We start from the raw sequence: 19,115 nt of genomic DNA, 5'->3' as shown, positions 1-19,115 counted from the left end.
AGATGACACTAAGGTTGGAGGAGCTGCAGATAGTGAAGAGGATTGTCAAAGGATACAACAGGACACAGATTGGTTGGATACTTGGGGTGGAGAAATGGCAGATGGGAGTTTAATCCGGACAAATGCGAATTAATGCATTTTGGAAGATCTAATGCAGGCAGGAATTATATAGTAAATGGCAGAACCCTTAAGTGCATTGATGGGTAAAGGGATCTGGGTATACAGGTCCATAGGTCACTGAAAGTGGCAACGCAGGTGGATAAGGTCGTCAGGAAGGCATATGGCATGCTTGCCTTCATTGGCAGGGGTATTGACTATAAAAGCTGGGAAATCATGCTGCAGCTGTATAGAACCTTGGTTAGGCCACATTTGGAATATTGCTTGCAATTCGGGTCGCCACATTACCAGAAGGATATGGAGATGTTGGAGAGGGTGCAGAGGAGGTTTATCAGGATGCTGCCTGGTCTGGAGGTTATTAGCTATGAGGAGAGGTTGGAGAAATTCGGATTGTTCTCACTAGAGTGACAGAGATTGAGGGGCGACTTAATAGAAGTTTACAAAATTATGAGGGGCATGGACAGAGTAGATAGTCAGAAGCTTTTTCCCAGGGTGGACGAGTCAATTACTAGGGGACGTAGATTTAAGGTGAGAGGAGAAAACTATAGAGGAGATGTGTGGGGCAAGTTTTTTACGCAGAGGGTAGTGAGTGTCTGGAATTCGCTGCCAGAGGAGGTGGTGAAAGCAGGTACGATAGTAGTGTTTAAGAGGCAGCTTGACAAATACATGAATAGAGGGATATGGACCCCGGAAGTGCAAAATGTTTTAGTTGACGGGCAATATGATTGGTGCAGGCTTGGAGGGCCGAAGGGCCTGTTCCTGTGTTGTACTTTTCTTTGTTCTTTGTAAATACTGAAACAGTCATTATCTAATATTTTCATAATTTGCTATTGCTGCCTATGATTTTGCACTTAGTGATCCCATTTCCATTCTGACTTTCCTTTTGTTATTTATGTTCCTGTTACTATTTTGTTTTATGATCCCTAAACGTAACTTAATTTCATAATTTATATTTGCCATCCTAATTGTTTCTCTGACTTCTCCACTAATCTCTGTATTTTCCCTTGTTATGCTTTTCCCTGCTTCCCATATACTTATTAAATGCAACTTTCCTTACCCTCAATTTTTCCCCTATGTCTTTATTCATCCATGGTCTTTCATTAGTGTTTAGTTTGTTCTTGTTTTGTAACAGAATATATTTATCCTGGACTATGTTGAACCCATTTTAAATGTTTCCCAGGGGATTCTACATCATTGTTCACTGCATTTTGTTGTGAATTATATTCTCCCATACTTTTGTGCTCTGTTATTATTTTAAAATGTATTACATTATAGTCATTATTGCCTAGATGGTCCTCTATTTTCACTCCTCTTGTCTGCACTGGTTAATTTCCCATTGCCAAATCCAGTACCAAATCCTCCTTCGTCAGATTTCTTACATACTGCGTTCAGAAGGAGTCCTGTACACACTATAGAACTTCATTCCTTCATCTCCATTACCCACTCTTCTGGCCAATCAACTTTGGGGTAGTTTAAATCCCCCATGATTATTATCCTACGTTCTTTACTCATTTCCCTGATTTCTTTGCATATTTCTTCCTCCACCTTCCTCCACTGTTAAGTGGTTTGTAGGCTACACCTATTAGTATACTTCATCCTTTATCTCTGTCCACATGGAATCTATGTTTCTTTTACTGATGGTTGCATCACTTTTGATTACTACCATTATTTAATCTCTAATAAGTCCAGTTACTCCATCTGCCATTTTCCCCTTCTATCTTTTCTAAATATGTTACACCCTGAAATGCTTAATTCCCAATCCTAATTTTTCTGTAATTAAAAACAGAAAATGCTGGAAAAAGTCAGCTGGTCTGGTGGTATGTGTGGAGAGAGAAACAGAGTTAATGTTTCAAATCCATATGACTGTTCTTCAGAGCTAAAGAAAAGAAGAAATATGATGGATTTTATGCTGTTTAAGAGCATGTGGAACAGCTGGAGCAAAATAGAAGGTCAGGGATAGGTGGAGCTCAGGAGAGATTGACAGAGGTGTCGTGGACACAAGACAAAGGAAGTGTTAATGGTAGCATTAAAGGCTAAGGAACGTGCTGATAGTGGCATAAAGGTAAGATAGCATAATGTGTTAATAACAGAACAAGGGTCAGTGCTCTTTGAAAGCACAACATAGAAACAAGTGACAGATGGCCCTGTGGGAGTTTGGTGGGGGGTAGGGTTGGGGAAAAAGGAAAAAAGGATAAAAAAATTATAAATAAATAAATAGAATAAATATATAAAAATAAATTTAAAAATTGGATTAAAAAGGGGTACAGATGGAGGAGAGAGTTCATGGTGTGAAGTTGTTGAACTCTAATTTTTCTGTAGCCATGTCCCAGTCATCCCTACTATATCTGGTTTGTTGCAATGTATTTTGGTCTTCAGTCCCTTGTTTTATTAGACACTTTAACAATTTAACTCATTTTTAATAGCAGTTCCTCTCAATTAATTTTTAACCATCTATTCATACTTTGTTTATAACTCTATTTATTCCCTGGACAGTTATGTCCTTCCTTAGTTTAATCTGACCAATGCTCTCCTTTTCTGTTTTATTTATATTTAGGCTTGTTTCATTTCTTGTAGAACCCTCTCCCCAAGCCACCGTTGCCCCCGGCCCTACCCTTACCCCCACCCCCTACCCCGAACTGCTACCAATATTACTATTTTAAACCCTTATTCCTGTTACCTGTTTATATTTTCTACCAGGGCACTTGTCCCATTCTGGTCAGGTGGAGCCATTGGTACAGCTCTACAATGTCTGATGAATAGGACCCTTCTTTTCCACACCAGTCCTTTAGCAATGTTTTAATTATCCTGATATCTCTTTCCTATTTATTAATGACCTGGACTTGATTATAAAGGAAATTATTTCAAAGTTTGCAGATGAATAACAGTTGGAAATGTAGTAAAGAGTGAGGAGGATAGTAACAGACGTCAAAAGGACAGACTGGGTGAATTGGGCAGCCACATGGCAGATTAAATTTAATGCACAGAAGTAGGAGGAAGTGTGAGGCAAGGCAAGGCAATACAAAGGAAATGAGTATTTTTAAGGGGATCCAGGAGCAGAGGGCCCCAAGCATATATGCATACTAGACTTTAAAGGTGGTAGGACAAGCTCAGAAAGCTGTTAAAAAGAATGCAGGATCCTTGACTTATAAACAGAGGCTTGGAGTACTAAAATGAGGAAGTTAGTTAAACTTTTATAAATCACTGGTTAGGCCCCAGATGGAGGATTGTGTCCAATTCTAAGCATCACACTTTAGGAAGGATGACAAAACCTTAGGGAGGGTGTAGACGAGATTTACTTAAATGATACCAGGAATGCAAAACTTCAGTTCTGCAGAAAAGCTGGTGTTGATCACCTTAAAACAGAGGAGGTTAAGGGGAGATTTAATAGAGTTCAAAATCATGAAGGCATTTTATAAATTAAATTTGGAGAAACTGTTTCCAGTGGCAGAAGGGTCAGTACCCAGAGGACACAAAAGAACCAGAGGTGAGATAAGCAGAATTTTTTTTACGCAGCGAGTTGTCATGATCTAGAAGGGTGGTGGAAGCAATCATCATAATAATTTTAAAAATGGAATTGGACAAAAACTTGAAGGAGATAAAGTTCCATGGCAGTGTGGAATTGGCAAAGTAATGGGAATAATTTGATAGTTCTTTCAAAGATCTGGCACAGGCACAATGGACCAATTTTGCAGCTCTATTATTCTATGATATCACTTTAACAATTGAACCCACTTAATCTATGTGCATGATAATAGTAAAATGCAGCACATGACACAGAACTGTTTAGCAGCCCAAATAAAATTTAAACACAAAAACACATTTTTTAGCAAAAAGGTAAAAAAATATGTATATCAGAAAACCTAAATTCTTATCAGACTTATGACTTACAGCAGGTAATCTTTAATATGATAACATTGCTCATTATTTCTCCATGAATTCAGAATTTTTGTTAGCTTTGCTTCCTTGTATAGACCATTTTAGTCCTTTTGTTCTGCTCTATTTCAAGTGTGTATTTACAAAATGATTCCATAACACGTGAATTTAACTTGATTTGCATTTATTATGCTGTTCCAGGTGAGAAATGTTGCATTAAAGGAACTCTCTTTGTTAATGCCTACCTGATCAATCGATTAGCTCTCATGCTGCTTTTGTATTGCATTAGAGGCAGGAGCTGGCAACCGTAGCACGCCATTGAGCACAAAACAAAAATAGCTTCAGCAACCTTATGCTGAGCAAGATATTCTTTCTGCCAATAATTTCACTTTATAAGGGTCCATAACTCCCGAGCTCCCTAGCGTTGTATTTGGGGGATACCCCAAAGATGCACTGGGGAATCTCAGATAAGGGTTTGCAAGGCAATTTCCCAGAAGTGCACACTTTTTATGGACAATTGTACTGTGCTGGGAACCATCTGAAAATGTGGTTTAAATTGCAAACTTCCAGGTGGTTCCGCCAGGGTTATAAAATAGTTACTCAGAAAAAGTGAGAAAAAGTATAACCTCTTCTAACTTCTGAGTAACTATTGCAAAGGCCCAGACTGACCCCATGGTACTCCCCCCACACCCAACTCCCCCCACCCCCGATCCTCCGACCCCCCCAACCCCTCCCCCACCTCCCCGTACCAGCTCAGCTCCCCCCCATGACTTCTGACCCCCGCCCATCCAACCTCCCCGGACCTCTGACCCAACCACCCCCCCCCCACCTCTGGACTGCCCCCAGACACCCACACCCCCCAAATCCTATCCACTTACCTTAGACACTCACCTTCCCTCTGGCCTGTCAATTTCCCTGGCCCTTTAAACTTAACTGCTTTAGAAGGGGGCACAGCCTCCTTGAATCCGCTCGAACTAGACTTCGCTGGGGTCTGTGACGATGCAGGCCCCAAACACCTCCAGCGAACGGAAGTGTCAATGTTGTTTTCAAGACCAGGTAAGTATGTATTTATTTCTTCTAATTCTTGCAGGCCAGCACTTTCCGATGCCAGGAGGAAGTTACACCCCAATATTTTATTCACAAAATTTCAGAAAGCAATTCCTTCATTTCCTCGCTGTCGCTGGGTCAAAATCCTGGAACTCCCTTCCTAACAGAACTATGGGTGTTCCGACAACACATGGATTGCAGCAGTTCAAGAAGGCTCACCATCACCTTCTCAAGGGCAATTAGGGATGGGAAATAAATGGTGGCCTAGCCAGTAATGCCCACATCTCTTGAAAAAATATTTTAAAAATGCCACTCTGATATGGTACAGAGCTATAGAGGCCAGGGAGGGCTCAGATCTGTTCCTTGGTGTGTGCTCACTTAGCTGATCTTAGTCCTGATGATGATGCGGCAGTACAATTGGCTTTAATATTTTGCAGATGCAAGAGGGAAAAAAAATCAGCCAATTTGTTTTTCAAATACTGCTACTAGAAGTGAACCTTTACTTATACTGGGTATTGCTGTTCTTTGATAGCATCTGGAGATAGTCGATTGGTTCTGTCATTCACCATGGTCCCAGATGCCCCATTGACCTCTAAGGGTCAATTTGCACATCCAGTAATTTGAGTACAAAAATAATTAGCACTAAAGGATGAATAAAAGATTCAACTCTTGACATGGGATGTGATATTCTCCTCTCCAGCAAATTCTGGGTCACAACTTTTGTTGATTCTGGTAAATGTAAGCAAATGTTGTTTTCAACACTTGTAAAAAAAATAAACTGCGGATGTTGGGAACAAAAAGTTTGAAACACACAGATGAACAAAGGGAATAAATATTTGGAGGCCTCAGGGACCAGGGTAGCACAGCCAAGCACGAAAACAAGATCCCAATATCCACATTACCACATTTTTTTATTGAACGAATTATTGACCCAGAATCAGGAGCAGGAAACCTGATTGATTTTTCCTGTAACATAGGATTGAGTCCAGTTAGAGCAGGGAATAGAGTTAAAAACAAAAAAACTGCGGATGCTGGAAATCCAAAACAAAAACAGAATTACCTGGAAAAACTTAGCAGGTCTGGCAGCATCGGCGGAGAAGAAAAGAGTTGACGTTTCGAGTCCTCATGACCCTTCAACAGAACTTGAGTTCGAGTCCAAGAAAGAGTGCAGGGCAATTGCCCATGGGCAGTTTGCACTTCCCAGGCAATTGCCATGCAATCCTTACCTGGGAACATCCGGGGAAAAGGGTGGAGGGGTGGGGATTCCCTGGCGCATCTTTGGGATACCTTCCAGATATGACACCCTGGAGCTCGGAAGTTACGGCCTGTTAACTTTGTTTCTCTCTGCACAGGTGCTTCCAGATCTGCTGAGAATTTCCAGCATTTTTCATTTTATGTCAGATTTGTACCACCATTTTGTTTTTGTAAGCTTCCCATTTATTTGATTGACACATCATAGAAATGCTACAACACAGAATTTGTTTAAATCATTGTAATAGTTTGCCACCTCTTGAAAAATGGCTCTGTGGTTGATACTTTGACCCTTATTAGTCAAAGCAAAAATAAGCAACTATTGAAGGAACACTCTCAGCCTTCCACAATCACGGGACATAGTGTGACTAATTGACATAAAATCATAGAATGGCTACAGAACAGGAGGTCACTCAGCCTGTCAGGTCTGTGCTGGCCCTCTACAACTGTAATTCACTGAATGCCACTCCGCTGCCTTTTCCCTGTAGTCCTGCAAATTGTTCCTCTTCAGATAATTTTCCAATTCCCTTTTGAAAGCCACCACTCTCACAGGCAGTGAATTTCAGATCTCAACCACTCGCTGCATTTCTTCTTTTGCCAATCACCTTAAATGGGTGTCCTCTGGTTCTTAATCCTGGACCGCAAAAGTTTCTTCCTATCTCAGGGCAACCAACATTTTTTTTTATTCATTCATAGGATCTGGGCATCGCTGGCTAGGCCAGCATTTATTGCCCACCCCTAATTGCCCTTAAGAAGGTGATGGTGAGCTGCCTTCTTGAACTGCTGCAATCCATGTGTTGCAGGAACACCCATAGTTCTTTTAGAAAGGGAGTTCCAGGATTTTGACCCAGCAACAGTGAGGAAATTAAGGAATTGCCTTCTGAAATTTTGTGAATGAAGTATTGGGCTGTAACTTCTGCCTAGCTTCAGAAAGTGCTGGCCCGCAAGAATTAGAAAAAATACCTATTTATCTGGTCTTGAAAATTACATTGACACTTCCGTTTATCGGAGCTGTTTGGGGCCTGCATCGAAAGACTCTTTGCAGGCCCCAGCGAATTCAAGGAGGCCATGCCCCCTCCTATAGCAGATAAGTCTCAGGGCATCCAACATTTTTAAAATTAATTCATGGGATCTGGGCGTTGCTGGCTAGGCCAGCATTTATTGCCCATCTCTAATTGCCTTTGAGAAGGTGGTATTGAGCTGCCTTCTTGAACTACTGCAAATTATGTGGTGTAGGTACACCCTGAGTGAAGTTAGGGAGGGAGTTCTAGGATTTTGACCCAGCGACAGTGAAGGAGCAGCGATATATTTCCAATTCAGGATGGTGTGTGGCTTAGAGAGGAACTTCCAGGTGGTGGTGCTCCCATGTGTCTGCTGCCCTTGTCCTTCTAGATGATAGTGGTCTTGGGGTTGGAAGGTGCTTTTGAACGAACCTTGGTGAGTTCCTCTCTCATATTGTAAGGGGTTGCCCCATATTTTGACTGTTTGTCTTGTGTCCCTTAAGGGATGCCCTTTGTTCTGCATTTCTAGAACAGCTTGTGGGAAACTGATCCTGGGAGTCTCCAGGGTGAGTTTGACTGATTTGAGTGGGATTGCAAGGGAGTGAGTTGGCCAGCAGAGAGATGATAATAAACAAAAACAAAAACAGAATTACCTGGAAAAACTCAGCAGGTCTGGCAGCATCGGCGGAGAAGAAAAGAGTTGACGTTTCGCGTCCTCATGACCCTTCGACAGAACTTGAGTTCGAGTCCAAGAAAGAGTTGAAATATAAGCTGGTTTAAGGTGTGTGTGTGGGCGGCAGAGAGAGAGAGAGAGAGAGAGGTGGAGTGGGGGTGTGGTTGTAGGGACGAACAAGCAGTGATAGAAGCAGATCATCAAAAGATGTCAACAACAACAGTACAAAAGAACAAATAGGTGTTAAAGTTAAAGTTGGTGATATTATCTAAACGAATGTGCTAATTAAGAATGGATGGTAGGGCACTCAAGGTATAGCTCTAGGGGGGTGGGGAGAGCATTTTTTTTTATAATGGAAATAGGTGGGAAAAGGAAAATCTATATAATTTATTGGAAAAAAAAGAAAAGGAAGGGGGAAACAGAAAGGGGGTGGGGATGGGGGAGGGAGCTCACGACCTAAAGTTGTTGAATTCAATATTCAGTCCGGATGGATGTAAAGTGCCTAGTCGGAAGATGAGGTGTTGTTCCTCCAGTTTGCGTTGGGCTTCACTGGAACAATGCAGCAAGCCAAGGACAGACATGTGGGCAAGAGAGCAGGGTGGAGTGTTAAAATGGCAAGCGACAGGGAGGTTTGGGTCATTCTTGCGGACAGACCGCAGGTGTTCTGCAAAGCGGTCGCCCAGTTTACGTTTGGTCTCTCCAATGTAGAGGAGACCACATTGGGAGCAACGAATGCAGTAGACTAAGTTGGGGGAAATGCAAGTGAAATGCTGCTTCACTTGAAAGGAGTGTTTGGGTCCTTGGACGGTGAGGAGAGAGGAAGTGAAGGGGCAGGTGTTGCATCTTTTGCGTGGGCATGGGGTGGTGCCATAGGAGGGGGTTGAGGAGTAGGGGGTGATGGAGGAGTGGACCAGGGTGTCCCGGAGGGAGCGATCCCTACGGAATGCCGATAGTGGGGGTGAAGGGAAGATGTGTTTGGTGATGGCATCATGCTGGAGTTGGCGGAAATGGCGGAGGATGATCCTTTGAATGCGGAGGCTGGTGGGGTGATAAGTGAGGACAAGGGGGACCCTATCATGTTTCTGGGAGGGAGGAGAAGGCGTGAGGGCGGATGCGCGGGAGATGGGCCGGACACGGTTGAGGGCCCTGTCAACGACCGTGGGTGGAAAACCTCGGTTAAGGAAGAAGGAGGACATGTCAGAGGAACTGTTTTTGAAGGTAGCAATTTCGGAACAGATGCGACGGAGGTGAAGGAACTGAGAGAATGGGATGGAGTCCTTACAGGAAGCGGGGTGTGAGGAGCTGTAGTCGAGATAGCTGTGGGAGTCGGTGGGTTTGTAATGGATATTGGTGGACAGTCTATCACCAGAGATTGAGACAGAGAGGTCAAGGAAGGGAAGGGAAGTGTCAGAGATGGACCACATGAAAATGATGGAGGGGTGGAGATTGGAAGCAAAATTAATAAATTTTTCCAAGTCCCGACAAGAGCATGAAGCGGCACCGAAGTAATCATCGATGTACCGGAGAAAGAGTTGTGGAAGGGGGCCGGAGTAGGACTGGAACAAGGAATGTTCCACATACCCCATAAAGAGACAGGCATAGCTGGGGCCCATGCAGGTACCCATAGCCACACCTTTTATTTGGAGGAAGTGAGAGGAGTTGAAGGAGAAAAGGAGATGATAATGTTGTGTTTCAACAAGATAAACTGTAAGTTTTAGTTGATTTTAAACCCCACCTCTCCTGCTATTATTGTCTCAAGACCCCACTCCCAACTTATTTTAAATTTAAGATAAAAGCAAAATATTGCGGATGTAGGAAATCTGAAATGAAAACAGAAAATGCTGGAAAAACTCAACTAAAAGCTCTGAAGAGTCATAAAACCTTTAAGACTTGAAACGTTAACTCTGTCTCTCTCTCCACAGATGCTGCCAAACCTGCTGAGTTTTCCAGCATTTTCTGTGTTTATCTCCTATTTAACACCACACTGCCCCCTCCCTCCCTCCATGGTCACCAGCATTTCCCCCGTCCCTGATTCCAGGGCTAAAATGTCCCTAAGAGTTGGACGCCCTGTCCGATCTATGATAATATTTTTAACTTAGCTTCCTCGAAGGCTCTTGATAGTGCGTTCTTAGTTTGGGATATTAGCAGTGGCTACTCCAGGGGAAGCCACTTACTTATCTGCAAGGTAACACCCACTCTCATCGTTCCATCACCCATGAGGCGGGAAGGGACGCCTGGCTGGTAGTGCCTGTTGTTGTTGTAGTGGTGATGACGCATGCCGCACGTCACAGGCAGCCAGAGGGCCTCCCTCACGCGCATGCGCACTCCCGGCGGCTGACGTCACCAACATGGCGGCGCTTTGAGCTGCAGCGCCAGTGGGAAGTGGAGAAGCAGCGACAGGAGCCGCGGCCGCCACCCTCCTCCTCTCCAGCCATCCCAGACTGTCACTTCACCCCGTCTCTCTCTCTCTCGATGTCGGATAACCAGAGCTGGAATTCTTCCTCCGAAGAGGATCTGGACACTGAGTCCGGGCCGCCTGTTGAGCTGTGCGGGATACTGAGCAAGGTGAGCCCGGGGCCGCAGCTTCTCCTCCTCCAGCGCTGGTCTGGCTTGGTAACCTATACTCTTCCCCCAACCCCGGGCGGGGAGGAGAGTAGCCTCGGGCTCGTTCATTCAGAGCCCGCCTCCCACCGGGACCCCGCCGATATTTTGTACAACTCCTCAGCCGCTTCTCGCCGTCTCCCCGGTAACGGAGATGCGACAGCTGGAGCTCTTGAGGCCTGTCGCTCACCCCGAACGCTAACCCGGGGCTACCGGAGCCGCGCACTGGCTGATTATTACAAACGGCTTAATATTAGAAGGAAAGTTATTTAAAGTGGGAGTCGCCGAACCATAGAGTTTAATTCTCGTTTATAGTGTATTGGTTGCTGTTTTTTTTTTTAAATAATGAGGGATGTTTTATTTTGACAGCCCCGTGCTTTGTGTTTAAATCAGATTAACAGTTGGATTCTGTTATACATTAATCTCTAACCCCGAGTCCAAAGTGTGGATTTGGTACTGGCTGATGTGTCGGAGCCTTTTTTTTAACTTTACCGTGAACTCGGGCGTGTTCGTGTTGTTGCAACACTGGCGTTAGAATGAGTAACGCACCCATCTGCCAGTTGTTTGTACTTCTATGGAACGGCTGGCTGACTTGTGTTGCGTTTTTCCAAGAGTTTGTACAGTAAATCCAGCTTCTAGGATGCCGACACCAGGGAATGAAATATTTTGATCCGTTTGTGTATATTCAACGTATAATTCAAAATAGCCCACATCCTGGCGTCTTACTGTTTGTTTTATTGTCTTTTTTCAGTGGACCAACTATATCCACGGTTGGCAGGACCGATGGGTGGTTTTAAAAACCAATACTTTGAGTTACTACAAATCTGAAGATGAAACGGAGTATGGTTGTAGGGGATCAATCTGTCTGAGCAAGGCTGTCATTACTGTGAGTTCGCCAGTTTTTTTGTATTGCTCTCCTTGGTTTGCGCCATCCTATTTTTATTGTACAATATACAGTAGATTTACTTCACTAAGTTATTTCCTTGGCCATTGAGTACTGCAGTATGTCCTCTAATGTAAAAAAACAGGATTAATAATTTTGTGTTTCTTAATATATCGACGTATTCTCTGCCAGTTTTATGTTGAGAACTAATTGGACTGACTTGTTCAATTTGATTTTTGTTTCTTACGAACTCAGGTATTTGGGCGGCTGTAGACAGCAATTGTCCTACCATTCTGCAGTTCAGTATGGCTCTTCAAACAGCCTGAGTTTATTTTATCTCGCATATGAATAGAAAATGAGTTTCAATAACTCATAAGCAATAACCTTATTCTTTTTGCCAGTCTTCTCCTAATATGGATATGACTGTGGAATAGTAATTATGGTGCCTTTCACACACTGGATGTCTCAAAGCACTTTACAGCCAATGAAGTACTTTTGAAGTGTAGTCACTTGTAATATAGAAAATGTAAGGCAGTGTTGTAATTGGAAACTGGGTATTATCTTACAGTCTGCTACTCAAAGTATTAATACTAAGGTGTTGTGTCATGGTTCCATTTGATAGAAGATAATCATTTCAAACTCTTTCTCTTAAAATCTGTTTGCTCGAAGTCAATCAGAATGGCTGAGTCTCTCCTTGTGGTGTATTGCATGGCATTCACTTAGCTGTTGATGGTAAAGCTGAAGTTTGGAGCTTAACTTTCGAGAGATTGAGGTTGCCTTCATTGAGTCTAATATAGCACTTCCACCAAGCCATTTTGAATTTTAACAGCCCTTCCAATATACCATTCAGAGCACCCTCATATCGCTTGAGTTAATGTGAAATATAAGGTATTGTAACAACGATAGTGTTATATCTGTTCTACTTTTTAAAAAAAAGATTCCTTCATAGAGTATGGGTGTTGCTGGCAAGGCCCATCCCTAGATCAGGTAAGGATGACAGATTTCCTTCCCTCAAGGACAGTAGTGAATCAGATGGGTTTTTAACAACAATTGATAGTTTCATAGTCACCATTACTGAGTCTAACTTTCAATTCTAGATTTTATTTCTTTAATCTTAATTCTATGTGCTGCCATGATGGGATTTGAACCCATGTCCCCTGACCAGTAACCTGGGCCTCTGGATTATTAGTTCAATGACATTACCACTATACCATCACCTCCTTGACAGGGCAATGCATATTAAAAATCCAGTTTGTTGTGAATGCTTTTCTTGTAGAGGAGGTGCAAAAGAGAATAGGCGGCAGCAAGGGTCCTTCCTTTAAGCGTGTGCCTAGTAGACTGACCATGGATCAGCAATATTGTTGAGCATTGAACATAGTGATGAAAATGATAAGGCAAGACCAAAATTTTTTCATAATTTCAAAGCAGCACCTTTTTATAGCTGTAGGAATCTGAAATTGCTTTTTTTTTTGTTTGGGATATTTAAAGTTATCTATATCCACTTCATAGAATTCTAAAATGGCCTTGTTTGCATGTGCTACGTTGACAGAGTTAAATTCTAGCATCTTTACTTGGGGGAACCAACCTTTTATGCAGTTATTTCTGGCTTATCAGTGACCATGTTCAAATAAACTTTTAAAAATCAAGTTAAATCTGAATAGTTGAAAGTCCTCAATTGGCAAGGTATTGCAGCAGAGAAAAAAGTCAACTGGTCCTGTAGTCACCTGCCACGTTGCTGCTTTCTTTCCGGTCACTGTATGGAGCTGCTCAGATTTCTTCAGTTAAACTGGGCAATAGAACAGAAAAATATATTCTTTGTACTGGCCTGGAAACTACTGCTTCAAACGTTGTTGGGAAAAAATATCACCTGCTCTTGAGTGAGAGTAGTTCTCTGAAATTGCAGGGATTGGGGCAAGAATGAATGCTGAAAGCTAAACAGCAGCAACAACTTACATTTATATAATGCATTTAACGTAAAATACCTCATGACGCTAAGCAAGAGCAAAAGCAATCAAAACATTGAGCTACAAAAGGAGGTATCAGGAGAGATTCCTTGATCAAAGAGGTGGGTTTTAAGGAGCACCTCAAAAGAGGAAGGAGAGAGGAGCAGAAGTTTAGGAAGGATATTTCAGAGCATAGGGGCCCAGGCTGCTGAAAGCAGGGCCGCCAATGATGGAGGAGTTAAAATTGGGGTTGTACAAGAGCCAAAATTGAAAGAGCATAGAAATCTCAAATTCTTGTAGCGCTTGAGAATGCTCCAGTTATAGGGAGTTGCAAGGTCATGGAAGTATTTGAAGGATGAGCATTTTAAAATGTTTCACTGGAAGCCAATGAAAGATGTTACGGAGGTGGAAATAGACAGTGTTAGTGATGGAGCAGTTATTTGGTTGGAAGCTCATCTTGGGGTCAAACACAACCAAGGTTGTGAATGGTTCTATCAGCAGTTGCCAGGATGAAAATGTGATCGAGGAACAGTGTTCGTGGTGGGTACCAAAGGCAATGACTTCAGTCTTGCACTATTTCATTGGAGGAAATTTCTGCTCATCGAATATTGGATGTCAAACAAGCAGTGTGGCAAATCAGAGGGGTCCAAAGAGGTGGCGGTGAGATAGAGTTGAGCCTCGTTGGCATCTGTGTGAAACCTGATATTTTGTTTTTGGATGATATCCCCGAGGGGTAGCATGTAGATGAGAAATAGAAGGGGGCCAAGGGGGGACTTCAGAAGTCACAATGCAGGAGGGACTCTTTAAATACTTTCTAGGATGAGACATTACTCACTGTCACAGTAGTTTATTTTCACTAAACACTGCACAGTATTACTGTACTGAGCATGCTTAACTGAAGTAGTAAAATTGTATACTTAATATTTAAGTCTGTACAAACAGAGCATAGCAATCAAGATATTTAATTAAAAGTGTGCACTTTTGCAAGTGGGGTAAAGTGCTTTTCATTAAAGCTTCAATCTTTTTTTCCTCAAATTTAGTGAATTGTGCTCGTGTTTGTTAGCACTACAATGACCATTTATCATGAGAGCCCAGATTGAGTGTCTTGATCTGTTCAGCCAAGGCGTGGCAAGGGAGTCAAACGTAATTGTATTTTTCCTGATGAGATCATTGATTAGTGATCTGGAGATAACCAGATCTGCCTCTTTGTTGCCCAACCAAGCCTGAGGGCACTCAGATAACTTCTAAAACTTTTAATATTGCTGAGGTTACTGGACTCAGGATAGGCATCAATTAAAAAGGGGACCTTGGGTGTGGTTGTTCTGGCTCACATGCTGTTTTCACATTGAGAGAGGTGAATAGGTAAAGGGTGATATGATATTTGTTCTCCATTATAACCAAATCTTGACTAAGTACATTATATTTGTTTTGGAAGGGTGGATATGTTCAAGTATGTTATTTATATTAATATATCGATGAACCTTCAATATGTTCTGTTTTGCACATCAGAAATAAAGCAGATAGAATGATCAATTATTGTCAAAACAATAGAATACACTTTTGAGGCACCAGAGCACTAAGGATATTTTTCAAACCGTTTCCCGGAATAGGTTACCACAATGGTAAGGGAGTGAGAGCTCAAGTAAACACTTGACTGATCTAGTAAGGCAAACAATTGTACCACAGCTTTGGAGCTTATTTTTGTCAGCAGTAGTATTTGATAAACTGTGCCCTTCCAAATTGGGATTGTGGATAGGTTAGAATATTGCTCCAGTTTGGGCGCCCTTACTGGGAAGGATGTCAAGGCAATGGAGAGATTACAGAAGGGATTCATTAAGTTGAGTGCTGGTATGAGAGCATTTGGTTATGAGGAGAATTAAAAAAAATAAGGATTTTTTTCATTAGAACAGAAAAGGTTGAGGAGTTCTGATAGAGATGTTCAGAATTAGAGGATTTTTGATGACATACAGAGGGAAAAACTATTTCACCATTTGCTGAGTGGAGATGACAGATTTAATATTGCCCCTAACATATCAAAGAGGTTGGGAAGTGTTTCATTTAAGCAGAAGGTGTTAGAAATGGAATGCTGAACCAAAGCTAGCAATGGAAACAGAATCATGTCTTGTAAAGGGAACTTGAATGGATAGTTGAAAAAAAATTAAAGTTTCTGGGGTGTGGGACTGTGTTGAAAGCTCTTTCAGAGAGTCAGCAAGGGTCCCATGGGTCAGATAGCCTTCTACACTGTCAAACTGTGCTTGCTTGAAAGAATATTTCGAAATATATAGCAGTTCATTAATACTTGGATGTGCCATTGGTTAGGGTGTGAACTCTTTGAGGAGATGATGAGTGTTGCACAATATTATGTGCAGCTTTAAATGTTTTGGTCTAATATAAAGCCAGATGACACACAACTAGTAACATGAGGTATATTTTATGTGCTGTATCTGTTCCATAGCTGAAGTTGGTATCAGCACCTTTTTGGAGTCTAGCTCAACTAACTTTAGATCAGCTTGTGTTTTTTTTTATACGTTGACACACTAAATGTTTTGGTAGCTTTTCTTTTCCCAGAGTGAGTAAGTTGCCACTGTTGAAAACTTGCCACTTTAGACACCTAGTTCCGCTCGGTACTCCCTGTGCAAATCATAATGAAATGGAGAGCAAACACGCTGACCTGCTGCAATGATCCCCCCCCCCCCCCCAAGCATTCGACTGTGTCATTGAGACTTTTCCATTTCCTGCACTACTCATCCTGAATGGGACTGCCAATTTTGAAATACATTTTTTGTGGTGAACTTGGATAGCACTGTGCTCTGGCATAGTGCCCACAAGAAAATTAATTAAATGTTGATGTTTTAAAACCGCAACTCAATTTTGATTTAAGGTCCTAAAGCTGAGGGATCACAATCTAAGCAATAATAATGCTCAGCATCAAAGGTTATGTTGAAATCAATTTAACTTTCAAAATGTGATCTGAGGTTCAAAAGGTTAAGATGATGAATAGCCGAGTTATAAAACCCAGAGTAAATTCCCAGTTTTCAGTGAGTTACCTGATTTCAGTTCAGACAGCAGGAGTACGCTACAGTTGGCCTCAGCAGCTTTGGCTCAAAGGGGAAAGTTTCATTGTTCTCAGCCCTGACTTCTCTACTGACTCTTGCTGGAGGTTTGTATGTATCGGCATTGAGTGAGAGAATTTTAAGGTTTGCCGTGATATCACATGCAGTCCTGTAGTCCACCTACACTCATTTTTAGTTCCACACGTGTTTAATGCTCACTTGGGCAAGCTACGGAGGATTACTCCTCAGGAACTGTATCAAAGCAAGGAATCGCCATTATAAGGAGGTCAAACTGTATGAATTTTAGAACATTCACTTAATAGTACAGGCCTTTCCAGCTGCTTTATCTTTTAGTCTCTTAAAAATCTTATTTCTGACTCATTTTTGTAGAATAGATCAGGGGCATTACTTCTGAACTGATTTAATAGATTTAATTGCCCCAGTGAGAATTACTTAACCAATCTTTTCCATTTTGTACTTGCGTTGAATGTAATATGAATTTCTGTAGTTAATTCCCACATCTTGACAACACTCTTAACAAGGTAAGGCATAAACGGTTCTAATACCTGTATGCTAGTCCTTTAAAAAGTGCTGTGTAAGTGCAAGATGGTTCTTTCTTTCACCTTAGCTCAAAATGTTCTTCTGAACTGCCATACAGGTTTATTTTGAGATGCTGAAGTGATGAACAAAATCTAACCGCACTGTTTTTCAAAGTTTCGTTGGATAGAACAAAAAAAATGACCCCACCATAATGGTTTACTGACATCCCCATGACCCCTCGTATGTTTTATTTGGTGCAATATGATCTCAATGTTCAGCTGACTGAAAGGGCAAATTTCCGTTGGAAAATAGTATTGCATTGTATATTTTTGTCACATTAAATTTGGGGTATCTGATTTTTACCATAGGGCAAAACTTTTACTAACCAACACTTTACAGCTAATTCTGGATCAATACTCCTTGTGTCCAACCGCCAACTTTCTCCCTCTTCATTTGGGAGATTAATCCTTTTAAAATCTTCTTTAAAGATTTACAGGAAGCATGTACCCTGGGCCATAGATCACAAGAACAGTTCAAGAAGTTTTGTGCATTTAAATTTCACATACTCTTAGTTATTCAACAGATTATAATACTGACTGACTCATACTCATGAGTTCTGATGAAAGGTCACAGACCTGAAATGTTAACTGTGTTCCTCTCTGCCCAAAAGCTGCAAGACATGCTGAATATATCCAACTTTTTTTGTTCTTTATTATCATATTGACTCGCTGTTTATTTTTCTTCCATGTTGTATGCAGCAACACCAATAAGAAGGAAATACAAATGTAAATAGGCTTTGTCTTTTACTTCAGTTTTTACCAGTCTGTGTTCTGTTTTATTATTTAGTTTTCATTGTTCGTTCTTATACATCTTTCCATTAATGTTTTGATACTATTTTTAAAAAATTCTTGCTACATTTAGTCTTTTTTTCTTCTGAAGTCGCAAACAGTGCAATTTAGAGAAAATTGAAGCAAAAATAGTGGAACAAATGACTGAAGGATCAAAAATGTGGAAGAAGGAAAACTGAGGTGGTCAGGGTGAATAGTGTTAGGTATAATGAAAGGGAGTAAAGAAAACATTACAAAAACAGAATTACCTGGAAAAACTCAGCAGGTCTGGCAGCATCGGCGGAGAAGAAAAGAGTTGATGTTTCGAGTCCTCATGACCCTTCGACAGAACTTGAGTTCGAGTCCAGGAAAGAGCTGAAATATAAGCTGGTTTAAGGTGTGTGTGTGGGGGGCGGAGAGATAGAGAGACAGAGAGTTGGAGGGGGTTGGTGTGGTTGTAGGGACAAACAAGCAGTGATAGAAGCAGATCATCAAAAGATGTCAACGACAATAGTACAATAGAACACATAGGTGTTAAAGTTAAAGTTGGTGATATTATCTAAACGAATGTGCTAATTAAGAATGGATGGTAGGGCACTCAAGGTATAGCTCTAGTGGGTTTTTTTTTTAATAATGGAAATAGGTGGGAAAAGGAAAATCTTTATAATTTATTGGAAAAAAAAAGGGGGAAACAGAAAGGGGGTGGGGATGGGGGAGGGAGCTCACGACCTGAAGTTGTTGAATTCAATATTCAGTCCGTAAGGCTGTAAAGTCCCTAGTCGGAAGATGAGGTGTTGTTCCTCCAGTTTGCGTTGGGCTTCACTGGAACAATGCAGCAAGCCAAGGACAGACATGTGGGCAAGAGAGCAGGGTGGAGTGTTAAAATGGCAAGTGACAGGGAGGTTTGGGTCATTCTTGCGGACAGACTGCAGGTGTTCTGCAAAGTGGTCGCCCAGCTTACGTTTGGTCTCTCCAATGTAGAGGAGACCACATTGGGAGCAACGAATGCAGTAGACTAAGTTGGGGGAAATGCAAGTGAAATGCTGCTTCACTTGAAAGGAGTGTTTGGGTCCTTGGACGGTGAGGAGAGAGGAAGTGAAGGGGCAGGTGTTGCATCTTTTGCGTGGGCATGGGGTTGTGCCATAGGAGGGGGTTGAGGAGTAGGGGGTGATGGAGGAGTGGACCAGGGTGTCCCGGAGGGAGCGATCCCTACGGAATGCCGATAAGGGGGGTGAAGGGAAGATGTGTTTGGTGATGGCATCATGCTGGAGTTGGCAGAAATGGCGGAGGATGATCCTTTGAATGC

General features: G+C 41.9%; 1 protein-coding gene across 5 annotated transcripts in view; it reads left to right on the top strand.

Moving 5' to 3' along the window:
• Positions 1-10,297: 10,297 nt before the first annotated feature.
• LOC121277086 (ceramide transfer protein) overlaps positions 10,298-19,115 on the top strand; it is a 131,561-nt gene continuing 122,743 nt past the window's right edge. For all 5 annotated transcript variants that reach the window (XM_041186068.1, XM_041186067.1, XM_041186066.1 and 2 more), the window contains exons 1-2: positions 10,298-10,527; positions 11,315-11,449. In XM_041186068.1, coding sequence (XP_041042002.1) covers positions 10,435-10,527; positions 11,315-11,449 — 228 coding nt within the window. In that variant the 5' untranslated portion in view covers positions 10,298-10,434. The remainder of the gene's footprint in view (positions 10,528-11,314; positions 11,450-19,115) is intronic.

The sequence above is a fragment of the Carcharodon carcharias genome, chromosome 4 (genome assembly GCF_017639515.1).
Source record: "Carcharodon carcharias isolate sCarCar2 chromosome 4, sCarCar2.pri, whole genome shotgun sequence".
Taxonomy (NCBI): domain Eukaryota; kingdom Metazoa; phylum Chordata; class Chondrichthyes; order Lamniformes; family Lamnidae; genus Carcharodon; species Carcharodon carcharias.
Note: the sequence above shows the minus strand (reverse complement) of the source record. Positions and strands in the feature narration are given on the sequence as shown.